The 18,540-nt window shown below is 62.9% G+C and overlaps 1 protein-coding gene across 4 annotated transcripts; it reads right to left on the bottom strand.

Annotated features, from left to right (window-relative positions):
* Window positions 1–47: 47 nt before the first annotated feature.
* Window positions 48–14,449, bottom strand: SSBP4 (single stranded DNA binding protein 4). 4 transcript variants are annotated; one of them, XM_045778647.2, is made up of 18 exons: window positions 14,037–14,449; window positions 8,200–8,272; window positions 7,783–7,844; window positions 7,610–7,694; window positions 3,919–4,008; window positions 3,350–3,415; window positions 3,068–3,127; window positions 2,907–2,976; window positions 2,675–2,742; window positions 2,521–2,588; window positions 2,142–2,187; window positions 2,002–2,037; window positions 1,842–1,896; window positions 1,682–1,752; window positions 1,511–1,589; window positions 1,074–1,102; window positions 689–912; window positions 48–439 (listed from the first exon to the last, which is right to left on the bottom strand). In XM_045778647.2, exons 1-17 carry the CDS (start codon window positions 14,093–14,095, stop codon window positions 703–705), a joined length of 1,227 nt encoding a protein of 408 aa, XP_045634603.1. In that variant the 5' UTR covers window positions 14,096–14,449; the 3' UTR covers window positions 48–439; window positions 689–702. The 4 variants fall into 4 exon arrangements, with proteins under 4 accessions (XP_045634603.1, XP_045634606.1, XP_045634605.1 ...); XM_045778650.2 differs by having other exon boundaries at window positions 805–912; window positions 14,037–14,446; XM_045778649.2 differs by lacking the exon at window positions 3,350–3,415 and having other exon boundaries at window positions 14,037–14,447.
* Between the last annotated feature and the right edge of the window lie 4,091 nt (window positions 14,450–18,540).

Here is an 18,540-nt window from a genome sequence, read left to right on the forward strand (position 1 = left end):
ATGGGGGTACGTGGCCACAAGCCACAGCGAAGAAATCTGAGACCAGATACCAAAAACCAAAACCAAGTTACATTTATTGATGGGGCCCACCCCTGCCGTCCAGGGGAAAGGAGGTCCCCAAGGACAAGGAGCCCCCTGGGACAAAATAGAAATGGCGGGAAGGGCCTATACAGGAAAAAACGTCTCTGAGGTCCTTGCGTTTTGTTTTGTTTTTTGTTTTCTTATAAAATGAGAGTCCTTCGTGCGGGGCCTCCCAGCTGTCCAATCCTTGAACTGGATGGAGTACAGTCGCCCGAGGTGTGACCTCAGACCCTCACCCAGCAGACTGCCCGAGCCCCTGGACCTTGGTCCCAGGCAGGGGCACTGGGCAGAAGCCGAGGCCGGCAGTGGGCAAGGGGCTGCTGCCCCATCACACGCTCATGGTCATCCCGGGCGAGTACTGCGGAGAGACGAGGGGGTGGCGCGCGGAGGCGGGCTCAGCTCCGGCCTATACTGGGACCCGCCCCCCGGGGAGAATGGGGGACGGGGCGGAGGGAGGGGAGGAGACAGGTGGCGATGCGTGGGGAGACCGCCCTGGGGTGCGGGTCCCAGGGTGGGGTTGGGATAGGGGGCGGGCCGGTGAGATTAGGGCGGGAGGGGGAGAGAGGGAGGAGAGGGGAGGGGAAGGATGCCGCGGCCGCCCCCCCACCTGGCCCGCCGCGGTCACGGTCTTGCTCTGGCCCCCCGGCCGCCCCGCCGGGGTCTGCCCGCCAGGCCCCTCCGGCCCGACGCCGCCGCGGGGGGGGAGTCGACGCAGTCGCTTACGCTTTCGCTCGGGAACGGGTGTAGGAAGGTCCCGGCGGCCGCCATCTCGCCGTCGTCCCGCGGGGTGCCCGGGGCGTTGCTCAGGCCGGCCACGGCGCCGGGGGAGCTCTGGGGGCGGCCGCGGTCAGCGCAGTACTCCCCGCCCCGCGGGCCAGGCCCTGCCCACCGCTCGGCCCAACCCGAACCAGGCCTCACAACTCTGTCCAAGCCCGCATCCCCGCACCCAGGGAGCCCCAGGCCCCGCCCCACGCAGGAGCGCGGCCCCTCACCTTCGGCAACCCGTCCATATCGCCCGAGCCTGTGGACCGACAGACGGCAGACCGCGGCTCAGATGCGCCTGCGCCAGGCCCAGCACCAATCCCCCCGCCCCCGCCGCAGCTCAGGGTCAACTAACCCCTGCCTGAACTTGCCCCGCGGCCGTGCCTCCGTCTCTGGGCCCAGCCCGCTGGGGCGCTGCTGGGGGTCCCGGATGGAGGGTCCGGACGGGGGTCAGTGATGGCACTCTTGGTTTAGCTAGTGGAACTTCCTCCCCCCGTGCCCCCCATCGCAGCTCCTGTCAGTGAGCGGCCCGCGGAGGCTCAGGGTGCAACCAGGACGCCGACAGAAGAGCCAGGGAGAGGGGCGGGAGCAACCGCCAGGGGGCGCAAAAGGCTCGCGAAGCGGCGGGGCTGGGGCGTGGGGTGCGTGTCTCGGGAGGCCCACTCACCCAGGGATCCGTTCACGTGGTGAGGCTCCATCGCACTCATGGCCGCCATGGGGCCCTCCGGACCAGGGCCGAGCGGGAACTGCGGGCGGGGGGGCAGCGTGGGACTCGGGCCACCAGATCCCCGGCGGAGCCACCGCCTTCCGCAGCCCCCACCCTGGACCCCACACTCACATTAGCCCTGCCGGCGCCCGGCCCAACGGGGTTCATGATCGTGTACATGCTCTCGCCGGAGTTGGTGGAGTCTGGGGGGGGAGACTGGGGCGTGAGGGGCTGGGGTGGGAGGGTTTCTCCAGGCAAGCACACCCCCCCCACCCCGCCCAGGCTGTAGCACCTCCAGGGCTGGGCATGATGGGTGTTCCAGGGGGCCCACCTCCTCCTGGGGGTCCCTGCACAAGGAAGGAGACAAAAGAAGGTGAGAAAGACCCCCCCCCCCATCTGCCAACCACCCCCCTGCCTCCTGGCTCCAGCGGCCCAGCCACAGCGTCACTCACCGTGTAGCTGCCGGGGGAGGAGGAGGAATAGGGAATCTGGGAAGAAGGGCAGCTATGAGCAGCTGGCCCACTCTACCCCCACACCGCTCACCCACCCCTCCACCCTCCCCCTCCCCTGCCCCCCTCCGCCCGCCACTCACCGAGTTTCCACTGGGGCTGGCCCATGGGCCTCGCACTCCAGGGCCCCTAGAAGAGATAGCGGGTGGACCCTGGGGTGAGGCCAGGTGGTACGCAGCCCCCCACGACACACTCCGTGACTGCCCCACCCTGCCCCATGTGCCCCCAAATAGGCCAGCAGAGCAGCAGACCATGGCTGAGAGTTGGTAACCAGGGATGGATTCTAGTCAGCCTTCAAATCCCAGCCTATCACTCACTGGCCTGTGGGCCTCAGTTTCCCCACCCAAAACAGAGTAAACCACCAGAGCTGTTGTGCAGACTGAGTCTGGTCCAGCAGAGCTGGCCCATGAAGCTGGGTGGTGGCCTGCACGGGCACACCCCAGGGGTCTCTCCTGGCCTTACATGTTCATGGTGGGCAGGCCTGGGCCGGCGAGGGAGTTGGGTGGGGGCCGCATGCCACCTCCATAGCTCTGGGAAGGCAAAAGGGCTGTGAGTGCAGCTCAAGGTGTCGGGGGAAGCCCCTGACGCGCACCCCCTCTCCTGGCCCAGCCCTCACCTGGGGTCCAACACTGGCCATGCCCCGTGGAGGTGTCACTCTCTGCATCGGGCCCATGCTTGGATGCCCTGAAGTGGGGGCAGAAGGAAGGGGGCTCAGGCCAGTAACACTCCCCAGGGTGGACATGTGCTGTAGGAGGGTGGTTCTGCACCAGGAGGCAGCAGGGACGAGGCACTTGGAGCTGGGGTCCTAATGGGTGGGGGGTGGCAGCAGCTGGAGCTTCCCTACTCACCCTGAGCACGCGGGGAGGGTTCCATGGCGCCAGGGAGGAGGGGCTGGGAGCCGGGGAGGCCCACAGGAGGCTGCGGGAAGGGGGGGGGAGTGGCAGCACTGAGTGTGGGTACCCCCACCCTGGCCCAACTCCTGCCCCCCATCCCCTCATCCCTCTCTCACCTGACTCGGCATCCGCAGGGTGGGCCGGGGGCCCCCTGGGAACCGCGGTGACATGAAGGGCTGGAAGAGGTGGGCCGGGGATCAGCACCTCCCGCCACCCGCTCACCCCCCAAAGCTACCCCGTTCCTGCAGCACCCGGGGCCCCAGCCTGGACAGCCCCCTCCTCCGGGACCAGCCAGCAAAGCGCAGCCAGCCAGTGCCCGGTGCCTGAGTGCATGGGGCGGGGGGCTCGAGTGGCTGGGACGTGCGTGTGCAAAGGGGCAGGGTGTCACAGGTCCTTACCTGAACATGAGGCCCCATAATGGGGGCGTTGGGGTTGTGGGGGGGCTGCTGGGAGCCGGGGGGGCCCTAGGAGGACAGAACCAGGTGGGTTGGGAGGAGCGAGGTCCACCGAAGCTTCACTGCTCTCTGTGGCCCTGCTGAGCTTGGCCAGGGAGGGTGAGGGGACGCCATGGAGGCGGGAGGGTGGGCCAGCCCTGCACTCCTCCGAGTGGAAGACGGGGTTTGGGGTGAGGGGCCCTACGGGAACAGTCACGGGCAAGACCCATGGCTCAGAGAGCCATGCTCTGAGGCCCTGAGCAACCAGGCCCGCGCAGACCAACCTCGCAGAGACCCTGCCCTCTCCCGCACTGGCGCCCGGTCCGATTGACCCGTCCCCTGCGGCCCCTCCCCTGCCGGCACCACCAAAGCCTGCATGCAAATACCCACCTCAGTGACAACCCCCCTACCCCACTGAGGCTGGGGCCTCTCCCCGTAGGATCTCCTCACCCCCATCATGGCCCGTGCTGGTCACCCTCTGAGACACATGCCCACTTGAGTTGGAGAACAAGGGTCATCGGCCCTGGCTGTACCTGGAAGAAGCCGGGTGCCATGGGGCCTGCTGCCATTGCGTCGTTGGGGGCCATGCTCCCCATCACAGGACTGGGGGCCGCTACAGCACTCTGCAGGGGTGAGGAAGACCAGGAGAGCCAGGTCATGTCACTTCCTGCTTGAGTGTCCCCTCCTATCCGCAAACAGCCCACTCTGCAGAACAAGGAAACTGGGCCATCAGATCGCCTACCCATGTGAGGATGTGAAGAGACCTGGAAGGTTCTCTACGTGAAGGAGGAGCAGCTGCCCCTGTCCCCACCCTGGTTTTAGCAACCCTGACTCAGCGCCCTCCTCAAATGTGCGGTGTGGCCGAGGACCCAGGCTTTGCCTCTTTGCTGTACCCAAGATACTGAAGGTGATCGGGGCCCTGCGAGACGTAGCCCACAGCCCAGGGAGGAGGCCAGGGACCTGGGGATCCCGGCTCCTAAGGAGTCAGTCCCAAGCCTGAGGATTCTGGGGGGTCTAAAAACGTCAATGACCCAGGACCCCGTGGGTACGTGCCTCCTGCATCTGGCACAGACTTGCTCTTTCCATCGAAATCTCACCTCAGACTAGTGGGGGCGCCGTCCCTGACTCTAGCCCCGGCCCAACAGGCCCCATATCCTCCTGGCTGGTAAGGTGGTTTAGCTGGACTCCCAGCTCTACCCAAGACACCCCAAATAAACACAAAAATCAACTGGCAGCTTCGAGATGAAACTCCGTCCCAGAGGGCTCCTCCCTGGAGCTGCTGAGCAGACCACCCCCCTCCTCCTCCAGCAGGGAGGGGAAGGAAGAGCAGGACTACTGGGGTGGGGTCTCCAGGCTCCAGACCTCTCTTCAGTTGGAGGAGGGAAGAAGACCGGGTGCTAGACAAGGGAGTTCCCATGTCAGCCAAGGGTGGAGATGCTGGTGGCAGGCCAGAGCTGGCAGGGGGACAGGCTGACAGGCCACTTCCTCTGATAGGTTCCAAGTCCCAGGCTTGTCTGCCTTTGGGAACAGAGCAGGGAGGAGGAGGGAAATGGAGGCCTAGCCTACAGGGTAGAGGGGACACATCAAAGGATAGAGGAGGAGGACTCTGCAAGGACTGAGTAAAGACAGTACTTCTCTGGGGTCCCCTTGACTCTTGTCTGTCTGGATCATCTGGCCCCACTCCACCCCCAACAGGATCCAAGAGGAAGGGTATGGTCTGTGTGGCGGCTACCCCTGGGGCTGGCACAAGCCATCACACAGGGACGCTCAGGAATTTGCAAAACTGCAGCCACTTCGGCTCAGAGGAGTTAAGTATTTTGCCCACAGTCACACAGCATTTCCTGTCCCCACGGAAGTGGGGAGAGGGCTCTCTGGCTGGGTCAGAGCTGGACCCCTGGAGACACAACCCTTCCCCTGGGTATTGCAAGCTGCCCCCCTCCCTTCCTGCCCCTTCCCAAAGATGAACCTCCGAAGGACTCCTGCCCAGGCCCCAAGCTGGGGGGTGGGGGCAGACACCTTCCCTGGCCTAAGGTGACTGAAAACACTCCCAGGGCCTAGCACCAACCTTTTAAAAGCCCGAGACCCTAGGAATGGGGGGATAAAACTCTCACCCCCTCCAAACTGTCAGGTCCCTCCTGCCTCCACCTCACAACGCGCCCCCCCAACACACACACAGCCTGACAGCTGGAGCTGCTCTTGTATTCTCGCAGGCGCCTGCCTCAGTGGCTGGAGGAGGTACTTCTGAGCCCTCGGTCTGTCCGCTCCCCCCAACCTACCCCACAGGGAGGGTGGGAGAGCAGTTCCCCCCTTTCAAGCCGCAGCAGGCGCCAGAGCATTTCCTGGTGGGGCGGGGGAGAAGAGCTACTCTCTGGGCTGCCGATGAGGTGTGGGGGCAGGGAGAACAAGGGGCACCCCTCACCCAATGCGTCTCCCCAACTCTAAGCCCAGAAGGGTTAATACAGGGCTGGCCCACCCTCCCTGGCGGGAGGCCCGAGCTAGACCCCCCACGTCAATCATCCACTCGGAGACGCCCTGGCCCATCCCGCGTTGCTATGACAATGGGTTGGGCGCGCTAGCGTTTCCTGGAGACGCCGAGGTCGGCCGCAGAGCCGGGAGGGGATGAACTGAGCCCCTATTCGGAGGAGGCCCGACCGCGCAGGGGAGGCAAGCACGGCGCTCCCCCCACGTTAGAGCAGCAGCCGGGCAGGATGTGCGCCTGCAGCCACAGGGAACCCGTCACACCATGGCCAGGGCGCTCCCCCCACCCCACGCCTGCTGTGCCTGCACCATCTCCCCCGACGACGCACTCCGCTGCCATGGTAACCAGCGCGCTCCCGGGAAGCGCGCTCCCGTCGATGTGGAGAACACTGCGTTCCGCCGCCCTGCCCTCCCCAGAGGGGCCCAGAGAGGCCGCTAGAGGCGGGGGCAGAGGCGAAGCCAGGGGCAGGGGTGGGGAGGGAAGGGGGCGCTGCACAGGCTGGGAGGAGCTAGGGCTCGACTGGGAGTGCGCGCCCACGCGGAGTCATGCACGCACACAGCTCCAGACACCCCTGGAGCCCCAGTTCTGGCAGGAGAGAGTCAGGGGGACGGCACACGAGCAGTAGAACCCGATGGGGACCATCAGTGTGACCCTGGCTCCCATATACATTGTACAGCGGGTGCGAAGCGTCTTCGGGGGCACGATGAACCCCCACCCCTCGCGGGCTGCACCCCGGCTCTACAAAGGCCTGCCCTTGAGGGGTGGGGGAGCGCTTTATGTGGGGGGGCGGTGCACGACCTTGACCAATTGCAGAGCGAGATGGGGACGGCCACGCCCTGGGAGGCCCGAGGGGGCACAGCAAGGCGGATTGCTCAGGCTGTGAAGACGCCAGCTGTAGGAGAGTGGGTGCACGAGGGGGAGGGGGAGAAGGGGGAACTCGCCTACAGCTGCGCCGCCCCTGGACGACAGCTGAGCCGCTGCTTCCCCCTTGAGTGGGCCCAGAGCCCCCAAGCCCTTCCCGTCTGGCCGGAGACCTTTCTGAGAAGCCAGGTGGCCAAGCCCAACAGACAGGACGAAGAGGATGAAGGCAGGGGCCATCTGCTCCCCATGACAATGAGATGCCACCAGCCCTTTCATGTTATCCCCCCTCCTCTCCAGATAGGCCTCTGACCCCCACTCAACCCGGAGGGAAACTGAGGCCAAAGAGGTGGGGTCAACAGCCCCAATGACCAAGCAAAGTCAGGAACTGTGACCAGTGCTGGGCCTCTACTGCTCAAGGGTGCACCTGCCAGTTAGCCAACCCCACCGCCCCCTGGGCTCGGGAAGGCTGGGGTGGGAGGAGATATGCAGTGGTGAACCCAACCCCCAACACATGCGTGCGCGCGCACACACACACACACACACACACACACACACACACACACAGCTGGGCAGATGGGGAGGCAGAGCTCCTGGCTCCCCAAGGGATTCAGATGAGGGGGAGGAGAGATAGGGCTGGCCGCAGAAGGTGTGGGGGGAGCTGTGGGGACCCTCAGGGACTGGGTGCAATGGAAGGAGCCTCCCCCACCCCATGAGTGACCATAGACTGAGCAGAGGGCATAGGGACTCCCCAGAAGCGGCCAAGATCCCAGATCAAACCCCAACACCAGGCCCACCTGCCCACCCAAGCCAGCCCCAAGGCCACAGGCCCCCAAACCGGCCCATGCCCAAGAGCCCTGGTCCCGGTCCCTGGGGCAGGGACTCACGTAGTCCTGGAAGGCCTTGGCCTCATTTGAGTGCTCACATGCCTCTCTGCGGTCGGGCGCTGCACAGTACAAGTCCCAGAACACGCTGTGGGCGGCAAGGGGGGACGATAGTTTCCCCATGCGTCCCCACCCAGCCCCCCTCCATGGCCCACCCTGGTCAGCCCCACACGCACCACCACCAGGAATGCAGGAAGCCTGGGGGTTCCCCCAGCGTAATGTTCTTCTCCCATCGGATCTGCAGGGGGAAAGCAAGACAGTGAGGGTGCCTGCTGCCCGGCCCTGCCCAACTTCTTCCAACCTGGGGCAGCCCCAGCCCATCCTGGTGCCTGGGGAACAGGGAACCAGCAGCCCTGAGCAAGGGTGCGGCACCCGGGACAACTGAGTAAGGGGCAGAGAAGTGAGCACAGATCCTCAGATGGCCAGACAGATGCCTCGACCCGAGCCCACAGGCCCTGACCCACCCCAGCCCTCCGTTCCCAGGGCCAGCAGAGGGGCAACCCAACCCCACCACTAGAGCCCCAATGGAAAGGGGTATGGGTAGTAAGGAAGGACCCAGCTGGCGGGGGGCTCTGCTGGCGAGACTGGCTTACCTCAGACAGAAAGGTCTGGGCTGACTTCTGGGCACCGACGTGCAGCAGGTACTCGTACACATATAGCGCCAACCTGCAGGCAGGAAGGGTGGGGGCGGGCTCAGGCTCTCTGGAGGCCTGCGGCCGGCCCCACAACCCCCTCCCCAAGGGTCCCTGGGAGAGGCCTCAGTGAACCCTTCGTGACACCATCCTCAGCCTCACTTACTGCCCTCCGATGGTTCACCAACGCCCCCCCATCTATCCCAGACATGATGGCTTCAGCAGGTGCTCAGACCTGCCAACTCCTACACACCCAGCAATACCCAGCCGGCAGGCCCTTCCTCTACGCAGCACTCCCAGCAGTCCCTGACCCCCGACTTGCAAGCCATCCATTCTGCTCAGTTCCACATCCCCTCGTGGACTAAGTCCTGGCGCTGTCCTGCCAGTGCTGTTGCCTTTGTCCCAGGGAGGTCTTCTGGCCAAGAGAAAGGACTCCTGGAGGTCACTCCAGACTCGGCGCTGGGTAGGGCCTCCCAGCGGGTACCCGAGGCCATGTGGCCATGGGCCAACACCTAACTTCCTTCCAGCCTTGTCTGCTAGGCAAAGAAAGGGGCCCTCTAACCTGAGGTCATCCTCCTCCAGGTGTCCCCAGACCCCCATTCTCTTTCTCAGGACCAGTGCCCATCCACCTGTGGTGGCCATGACCTAGCTATACCAGCCCTGCAGAGGGAGCGTGGAGAAGCAAGGGCAGGTGAGGGGCAGTAGGGCCTCCGGTGCCACTTGGCTGCCATGGCGCTGCCTTGTGGAAACACAGTGCCCAGTACCCCTGGACACACCAGCTTGGCTGCTGCCTGCCCCGAGAACACAGGCCACGTCCCAACCAGCGGTGTCCTTCACAGGCCGCACAGGGAGGCCCGGCCCCTCTACACCATCTTCTGAGCCTCCGCACCCTCGGCGCCCACCACCCCTCAGCAGTCCTCCCCACCAGCAAGCAGAGAAACAACTGCCTGCCTCCTGCGGTCACCCATTTCCCAACCATCACAGTTACCGGCCCCTCCCCGTGCTCCCAGGGACCTACTGTCCGTCCGGGCCCCGGGGTGGGCTGGGAAGGTAGGGTCTAGATCCAAGACCCGGGGGGCTCCCCAAGGGCGGGCCTAAGCTGGAAGCCCTTCCAGGATGCCTTCCCACTCAGCTGGCCACCCTTCCCTGGCTGAGGGCCCCATCCTAAAATAACCCTGCTTTGACTCATGTTCCTGTTCTCTCCCACCTTCCCAGACAGGCTTCTTGATCCTCATGTACCCGCCCCCCATCCACTCACCCCCCCTTCCTCAGCTGCCCTCAGACCTCACTGAGGCAGTTCAAGCCAAGGTAGCATGTGCTAGGGAAGGACAGAGGTGGACATCTGAGGGACTGGGGTGGGCAGCTGTGCCAGGGCAAGGTGTGCCCCCGGCTTACACCACACCAAGTGAGCTGTGACAGCCACCAACAGGGACAGGGCACAGAGGGGTATGGCTCGCAGTGGTCACGATACTCCAAGTGTGGGTTTTCCTCAAGACTGGCTGTAGACTCTGCCACGTCACTACACACCTCTCAGCCCTTGGACCCCATGGCCTCCAGGCTTAACCGTCCAACTCACTCCCATAATTCTCTTCCTTTCTAGAGGCTTCCTGAGCCTTCAAGTGGTCTGCATCTGCCAGCCCCCAGTCCATCAGTGAAGGAACAAACGTGACAAGCCAACAGGCTGAAGCAGAGCCAACCAGCCCAGGCCTGCCCCCACCCCCCCGGCAAGGAGAGAGGCTGAGAGAGGTCCAGCCAGTCCCTCACCCCTTTTGGGGGTCACTGCAGGAAGCAGGAAAGTCTGGGGGTGAGATGCCCAGAGATAAGGGAGCAAGATGGGATGGGGGGATCCAGGTAGGCAGGTGTAAGGATAGGGGCAGGGAGGCTGCAGTCTTGCCCTCGGGGACATTCTGACTCAGGAAGCTTCCTGAAGAAATGACCCTTGGCTCCCACCACATCCACCAAGGACTCACACTGCCAGCCATCAGGTCTTCCTACACCTCCCCTTTGCCCTTGACTGTTCAGGGGTGGCATCTGATCCAGGATGCAGGACCCCACCCCTGCCTGCTCCCCTCCCCGCTCCATTAGCCCTGCCCCAGCTCAACCCTGGGCCCTCGCTTCTCTCTCTGGGTAGCCTCCTCTCTCGCTTTGATGACATCTTCATGCAGCTCCCCATGCGGTGCTCCAGCCTGGCCCCACCGAACTTGGGGATCACGTAACATCTAGTGGCCCATCCTCAACATGCTCCCCACCTAGCTTCCTCCTCTCCCACCTCCCCTGTCCCCCACCCCAATCTGACTTGGGTAGTCTGGCCTTGACTCACAAAGGTACACAGGAGTGTGAATACCCACCCGGTCATCCCCCTGACATCACTGCACTTACTGAATTTAGGGAAAAAAGTTAAGGAAAAAGCTCTGTCTTCTGCTTTGGAGCCCTCTTCCTGCCTCCTCTACCACACCTGGTCTAGGCCACTACCATCTCTTACCTGGATTTCGACAGGGCTCCCCCAGGGCTGCTCTCTCCCCAGCCTCTAGTCTACATGCGCACACACACCCTATAACACTCCTCCTTCATTCCCTCCAATGCCCCAACACATGCACACTGGCCCTCCTCCACCCCAGGGCCTTTGCACAGGGTGTTCCCCCACCCAGGGCACGGGCACCTAGAGACCTATGTGGCTCAAATGTCACCTGTCACAGTCTTCCCTGTCACACCAAACCTCCACCTGCCCCATCCTCCCCCTAGTCTGACACACTGCCTGCAGCTCCTTCTGGAATATAGCTTTGGGAGGGCAGGGACTTGGGTCTCTTTCGTTCACTACTGAAATTACAACACCACCCAGGGCATCTCGGGACCCTAGCTACCTGAAATGAATGAACAAACCAACACGGGGACTCCCTCCTGCGAGGTCAGGATTAACACAAGCAGTCTGGTAAGCACCAGTAAAAGTTAGCTTAGTATTTCAACGTTTAGGATTTGGGGTTTTATCCCCAAAGCAAAGAGAAGCCAGAGAAGATTTTAAGTTTTGCTGATTTCTCTTATGTGTTCATATTTAATTTTTACCAGGATTGAGTCTCAGGGAAGGATCATGAGCTGTTTTGTTTTGTTTTGAGTGAAAATTTTTGAAGCCTGGATATCTGACCATGTTGTTTTGAGACCTTCAGGGCGCCACCCCATGCGCGGCCTCCAGCTTGAGGTGTCTCTGTCCAGGCCCTGATCTCAGTTACAGGGAAGGGCCTGGGCTCTGGATCCAAATCCTGGCCTCCCCACCCCTAACCAAGGCTGGCAAATGACCTACAGAACAAAGAGCACACTCATGGGAGGGGCTTCTGCGGTAAGAGGGCAGGTGGATGGAAGGAACGAGTGACCTAGAGGATATGGGGAGCCCAGACCCCAAGTGCTCACAGGAAGAAAAGCTCACGGGGCTACTCGGATGACAGAATGGGGTGTCAGAGCCTCGGAGACTACAGTGCGGCCCCACCACTGTAATTAGCAAGAATTATGGGAGGTAACGGAGGCTCTGAGCACTAGCACAGCGTCCTCCTCCCCCTTAAAGCCTCTGAACTTGCTCTGGGGGCTGGGAGACGCCCTCTACTCAGGGCCTCCTGTCACTTCCAACAGAGGGACGCTCCAGCCCACACATTTCTTCCCCCAGCCCCCCCCCCCCCACCCTCAAGGCCAGGCCTTTGGGTGTCTCCTCACCATCTGTCTGGCAGCCTCCATGCTTGCCCCTTACAGCCCTTCGCCCAGCCAGTGGCCTGGGTGATGACCCCCACTCACAAATTCCCCTCTGTCTCCTCCTCCTCCTGTTCCTTCCACTTCTCAAGTCTTTCCCTGGAAGCTTCCCTGTGTCCACTGGCTCTGCTTAGCCTCCAGGACTCAGTTCGGGGGTTCCTTTCTCAAGAACCTCTTGCCCATCTGCCCTCCTAACAAGGATGCCCACAGCCACACCTGGAAGCCCAGCAAGAGAGCAAACACAAGGTGATTCCCTCACCTGAGGGGCTAAGGAACAAACTACCCGCGGTCATGCACCCCTTCTCAAAACCAGTCCCAAAACACAAGACACCAACCACGGCTGTCATTTATGGAACTATTTAAACCTACCTGGCAGCCCTTCACATGGGCAGAACCTCTGGGGCCACAGGCGGAAGGATATAAAGGGGACAAAAGGGCCTTCGACAATCCCTGTCACCTTCGTCCTCTTATTTAAAAAGCCCCCAAACCAAGGACCAAAAGCAAGTGCTAGTTCCGGGTGGTAGGTGCCCTCCAGGCTACCCTGTAGGCTGGGAGTGTTTATTATTGGATCCACCATCCACGCACCCAGCAGGTACTCAGTCCATTTCTGGGGCAGGCTGTCCCAGACCTAGTGTTGAGATGAGGACCAAGAAGCAGGCCCAGGACAGGGACCTGAGAAGGAAGACGGGCAGGAGGAGGCAAGACTGCGAGCAGGGAGAACAACACAGTACCAGAGAGCTGAGGACCTGAGCAGTGTAACCCCCCCACACACACACCTATTTCACAGAGGAGGAAACCGAGGCCCAGAGACAGGAAGTGGCTCGGCTGGTGGCTGCCTGTGTGGGGTGCTCTACCTGCAGCCTCTCACCCCTCCTTGTGAGAATCCTACAAGGCCAGTTGTCCCTATTTCAGAAACCGATGCTCAGAGCAACCAGCGGACCTCTCCGGGGTGGCCCGGGCTCCTAGCCCCACTCCCGCCTCCTGAGAGCTCTCCCGCACCCCAGACCCTGAGACCTCAGCACATCGCTTCCTCTCCAGGGCCCGGGCACCCCCACGGATGAAAGAGGGGAGGTGACCATCAGGTCTTTCCCCAACTTTCTTCAGCAGCAGAACCCTATCTCCAAACCAAGGCTTAGACGGGGCCCTCTGTAAGCAATGGATGAGCCCAGGACAGGTCTGGCCACCAAGGGCACTGGAAAACAGGCACGACTGGGCCTTTAGGCTCCGCATGAGGTGTTTTTGCAGATCCCAGCGTCCTCCCACTGCGAGCCATCCTCCCACCGTGAGCCAGTGTGGCCTCCCCGGGGGCCCCACCCAGCTACCAGCGCGGGGCTGGGGCTAGCACCCCTCAGGCCCTCGCCTCTCTCGAGCTCTTCCTGACGTGCAGGGGTCCCTAAATGGTCAGTGTCGCCCGCCCCGGAAACTTCGCCGGAGACTGTGGGAAGCCGCGGGGTACGCGACCTCACGCGCACGCGCGACCGCAAACTCGCGCACCCAAGTCTCGACCGTCGGGGAGGTCTCGCGACCCTCGAGTCCCGCTCGGGTCTCTCGCGCCCCCTCAAATCCTGCGCCCTCGTGTCTCGCGCGCCCCTGCAAATGTCGCGACCCCTCGAGCCGCTCGGGTCTCCCCAGCCCTCGAGTTTCACGTGCCCCCTCAAATTTCGCGAACCTCGGGTCTCCCGCGCCCGCTTCAACTCTCACGACCTCTCCGCTCTCGCTCACCCCCTCGCAAACCTCACGACTCCTTGCGCGCCTCGCGCCCCCGGAGTCTCACGCGCCCCTCAAATCTCGCTCTTAAGCTCCTCACACCCCTTAAATCCAACGCACTCCCACCCATCTCGCGACCCCTCGAGCCCCTCGGGCCTCGTGCGCCCCTCAAATCTCGCGCCCCTCGGGTCTCGCGCGCCCCCGCAAATCTCGCGACCCCTCGAGCGCGCTCGGGCCCCGCACGCCCAGCCCCCGCGCCCACGTGCCCCGCGCCGTGCCCGCCGGCATTGGGGTCCACGGAAGCTGCGCGGCCGCCGAGCCCCGCCCCCGGCTCCCGCGGCCCCGGCCCACCGACTCACTTCTCGCGGGCCTGGCTGTCGGAGGGCACGGCCGAGCCCTTGCCCCCCTTGGCGTACATGCTGCTCCGAGCCGCCGCCGCCGCCGCCGCCGCCGGGGCCCACACCTGTCAGGCGGCACCGCGGGCCGCGCTAGCGGTCGCCATAGCTACCCCGCGCCCCGGGCCTCACCGCCCCGAGCCCCGCGCGGGCGCCGCGGGCATCGTCCGCGCGGGGGAGCTCCAGACGGCCAAGGCGGCGGCGGCGGCAGCGGCGGCAGCTCCAGCTTCAGCTCCAGCCACGGGTTTTATTTTCTTCCTCTCTTCCCTCAGCGCGGGCTGTTCCGGGAAGCGCGCGCCCCCTCCTCCCGCCGCGCGCGCCCCCGCCCGCCGCCTCCCTGCCGCCCGCGGGCGCCGCTCTTAAAGGGGCGATGGCGGGCGCGCGGATGGGTCCCGCTGTGGGGACCGTGGGCCGGGCGCGCACGCGCAGTGCCCGCCGCGGGGGGGGGGCGGGTACACGCACGCACGGGTGGGGACGGCCACCTGGGGACACACAACAGGATACAAATGATCACGGCTACACACACACTCCCCAGATAGGACCAGCCACCCAAATTGTACACCAGGAACGCAGCCACACACAGTTGCAGCTACACTCTCGGACACAGAACTCTGCACACACAGATCCACATAGCTACTGGAACAATTAGTGAGAGTTCCATAAAGCAATAGTCAGTCACACGGGATGTACCACCCCTTAGAACTACCCCTACACAGCTTGAGAGGGAACCGCCGCACATACAGCTCACCCAGGGACACAATGTCATATACACGGACGTTTACACAGTGGCTATCAGAACAACAAAACACGCAGACCACCACTCACATAGACACACAAACACACAGACGCAAGGAGGCTCAGCTATGCTACAGCTTCCGACATGCTGGGGAAAGAGCCCTTGCGGCTACTTGTGGTCCCCCTGGGGCCTATCCAGGGCTCCACACACCGACCTGGGGTCTCACAGTGCCACAGCTGAGTCAGCATCATACAGTCACATGGCCTGTGGACACTCACAGACCCACAACACACACACAACACAAAACACAAAGAAAACCACACAGGGATACCGGGTCACACCCAGGGAGCCATCCTGCACGGCTCCACAGTCACACCCTGTGTCAATAGTAGTCGCTGGGTGATTGTCAACTGGGTCATTCCTGCTGCCATTTTTCAACTTCTGTGTTGCCAGCTGTAAATGGAGCGCAGCCCACCTTTAATTGCCCCTCTGCAGGAGTCAGGACAGTAGGCAGTGGGTACCCCATTCCCCCTCCTGGGGCCCTTCTCCCTCCAGGGGGTGTGAGATGGGGGCAGACACTGAGGTAAGGGCCCCAGGGCAAGGGTGCCTGGGAGGGGTGGAGGCCTGTGCACTGGACCTGCTTGCCATGGGTGGGGGGAGGCAGTCCAGTTGTGATTCCAGGTCTGGATGTTTCTGTGAATATCTGCCATAGGTGTTCTTTTTTCCTGTGCATGACTGAGTGTGTGTCTGTCTGTGTGTGAACAAGCAGTTCCCGCGTGAATGCACGTGAGCATCATTATGCCTGAGGGTTGGAAGGGACCCAGTGAAAGGTTGCTGTCTGGTCACCTGACCCTGGCTCTGCGGGCCAGTGATTGTGTGTCTTTGGCAGTTGTGGGGACCGAGTGACACCGTCAGGTTGTGTTCACAAGTGTGTGTGCGTTTGTGTGCATGTGCCTGTGCCTCCGCGCGTGGGTGGATTGCGAGCTCCCTGGGACCCGTGTTGGGTGATTGTGTGCTCAGGTTTCTTGGTCGTGTGTGTGTGTGTGTGTGTGTGTGTGAGCGCGCGTCTTGATGGGAGTGCCCCCTCCCACTGTGAGCTGACCCCCTGTTATACCTCCCTCTTAGAGGCTGCGCCCCCCAGTGGAGATCCCCACCCCTCCGGCCTTCTGGCAGTCGGGAAGTCGGGAGCCGCTGGGGTTCCAGACAGGCGGAGAGGAAGGGAAGGGCCAGGCTGGCCCCAGCCCCGCCTCCATCCCCGAGGGGCCTCCGCCGGGGTTGGAGGGGGACGCCAGCCCTTCCCACTTCCTGTCCAGCCGGTCGTCCCCTCCCCCCGCTTCCTCTCCCGCGGGGCCCCCCGAGCCCTGGGCCGGCGTAAAGGAGGGGCCTGCGCTGCGAGGTAGTGGGGGTGCGGCCGCCAAGCATCTGTAGGGCCTTGAGCAGGCGACTGCCAGCGCCCCGGACGCCACCGGCGTACGTGGGCTTCAAGGGCACCCTCATCGTAATACCCGCTCCCACTACCGCTCTCCAGTGCCTACTTTCAACGAGACACAGAGAAAGTGTGGCTCACCCAAGTCACACAGCGTATTGGTGACAACTGGGACACCCAGGCCCTGCGGACGCTTCCCCTGCCACCCCCAGGCACCCCCTATTTATATCTCAATGCTCCGTGGCTCCCCAGGATTCTGTGTCCTGCGCGGGTCCCTCGCCCTGTCTGAGCCACCGTTCCTTGAGTCGCTGTGAGTTTCCAACCTCCCCACAAACATTTACTGAGCGTCTGTTGTGTGCAGGGCTCTGGGGACCCAGGCAGGACGCGTTGCTACTGCTTGTGGAGCAGAGATTCTGACGGGGAAGGCTGATCGTCTAAAGCTGGCGAGTCAGTAGGATGATTTCAGGGAGTACCACATGCTGGGCAGAGGGAGGGGTTCCCGGTGGAGGACCAAGCGACGGCGGAGTGGGCCCGGCTCCCGGAGCAGGGTGGAGGCGAGGGGAGAGGAGGAGGGAGACGGAGGCGCGAGCTGAGAAGGGGGAGGCGCGGCCGGCTGGAGCGACAAGCGCGGTTCTCATGGCAACGGGGACGGTTCTCCAAACACAGCCTCGGTGCCGGCGGAAAAGTCCGAGAAGAGCGAGCTCTGGGCCCCACGCAGCGTCAGGGAAGCTGAGCCGCAAGCACATCCAAACAAGGCACACGCCTTGCAAAAGCCGAACCCACAGAAGAGCCCCCCCCCCCGCCGCACCCATACGAAGGAGGGGCATGGGGAGGAGGAGGAAAGTTTTGTTTTGTTTTTTTAATAAGGGGAGGGGTGGATCTGAAAGATCTGAAAGCAAAATGTTCAGACTGCAGTCACAGAAGTGCAAAGGCCCTGAGGTGGGTGGGTGCACGGTTAAGGTTTTGGACGCAGAGCGAGGAGGGCAGTTTGGCTGGAGCAGGGGAAAGAGGAGCCGGATCACTCCCGAGGGGACGGGTTGAGATCTGTTCCAAAAGCACTAGGGAGCCACGGGAAAGTGTGTAGCCGTGAGGGGCAGGATCTGCAACAGGATTTTAAGAAGCTCCATGGGGCTCCTGGCTAGATTGGGATGGCCTGGAGGATGCAGGAGGTTGCCCCGGTAAGAGGCCCAAGTACACATGGCAGGCCCCGGAATTGGTTAAGGGGCCCCGGTGGGGACCGCAAGCAGGGAAGGCTAAGGGTCTAGGCTGGATCGTAGACCTGCGATCCCTCCACCAGCTCCCGGTCGCCCCCGTGTGGCTGCGCGGGCAGCCTTGAGCTGATTCTCTACCTCTTGGGATTACCAGCGGGGTTGGGGGCGGTGCCTGGGGGGGGGCCTGAAACGGGCTGCGCTTGTCGGACTGGGGGGGTTGCCTGGAGGGGAGGCTGTCCCTCCCCACTCCCTTCCAGTCCTTCCATTCTTCATACCCACCCTTCACAGGTCCACCTCACGGCCTTTACCCTAGCTGTTCCTGCTGCCTGGAGGGCAGTTTGGCTTCTGGCCTGGCCTATTCTAGTTCCTTCTTCTCCCCCCACCCTCTCCCTCCTTCCCCTCTTTCTCCTCCCCTCCCTTGTATTTGCCTTCCTTGGCCATCTCCCCTAGATTACGGATTCTGCACTGGCCCTGGTTGGATTTGTCACTGTTAACGATAAAATGGTGCATCAGAGAATCTGCTGGCAGCCTCCACCTCCCACTGGATCTGTCCTCCCTACAGGCACAGCCCTGGCGGCCGGTGAATATGTTGCAGGAGTCGCTCGCAAGTCTGGTTTGGGTTTTCCTAATGATGGTTTTTCCTCTCCACTGGAGATGGAAGCAGCGCCCCCCCCCTCATTAAAGTGGCCGGCTTTGGGAGGGGCCAGGATCCGGAGGGCGGCTCCCGCAGCCCCGCCCCAGCCGAGCGTGGGAGGCGGGCCACAGCTGGGAGCAGGGTCTGGGCCATGAGATGTTTCGTCTCAGAAGCTGTAATTATGGGTAATTTTCTAACTGCAACACAAAAATTAAAACACAAACAACACCGGGAAGGGAGAAGCCGCAGCAGCCGGTGAGCGCTAGAGCAGGGGTGGGAGTTCCCTCCGAGACCTGGCGGGAGGAGCAAGGCCCCCAACGGGGGGGGGAGTTGGTGGGGGGCAAAGGCTCGCTCAGACGCGCTAGGCTCCCTGAAGAGGAGCCGCAACCCTTTGGAGTTTCAGTTTCCTGTACTCTTAAGAGCGATCGCCTGGAGGCAGAAGTCCCCGGATGGAGGATGAG

The sequence above is a fragment of the Ursus americanus genome, chromosome 14 (assembly GCF_024610735.1).
Source record: "Ursus americanus isolate L20-20 chromosome 14, mUrsAme1.1.p, whole genome shotgun sequence".
Lineage (NCBI taxonomy): Eukaryota > Metazoa > Chordata > Mammalia > Carnivora > Ursidae > Ursus > Ursus americanus.

Bases quoted from the DNA above. Each gene is read 5' to 3' on its own strand.
- SSBP4 (XM_045778647.2), bottom strand. From the start codon at position 14,095: ATGTACGCCAAGGGGGGCAAGGGCTCGGCCGTGCCCTCCGACAGCCAG. The intron at 7,695-7,782 runs GTGCGTGTGGGG...TGCCGCCCACAG, and splicing joins TTCCTGCATTCCTGGTGGTG to CGTGTTCTGGGACTTGTACT. The intron at 2,188-2,520 runs GTAAGGCCAGGA...TATCTCTTCTAG, and splicing joins GGCCTGCCCACCATGAACAT to GGGCCCTGGAGTGCGAGGCC.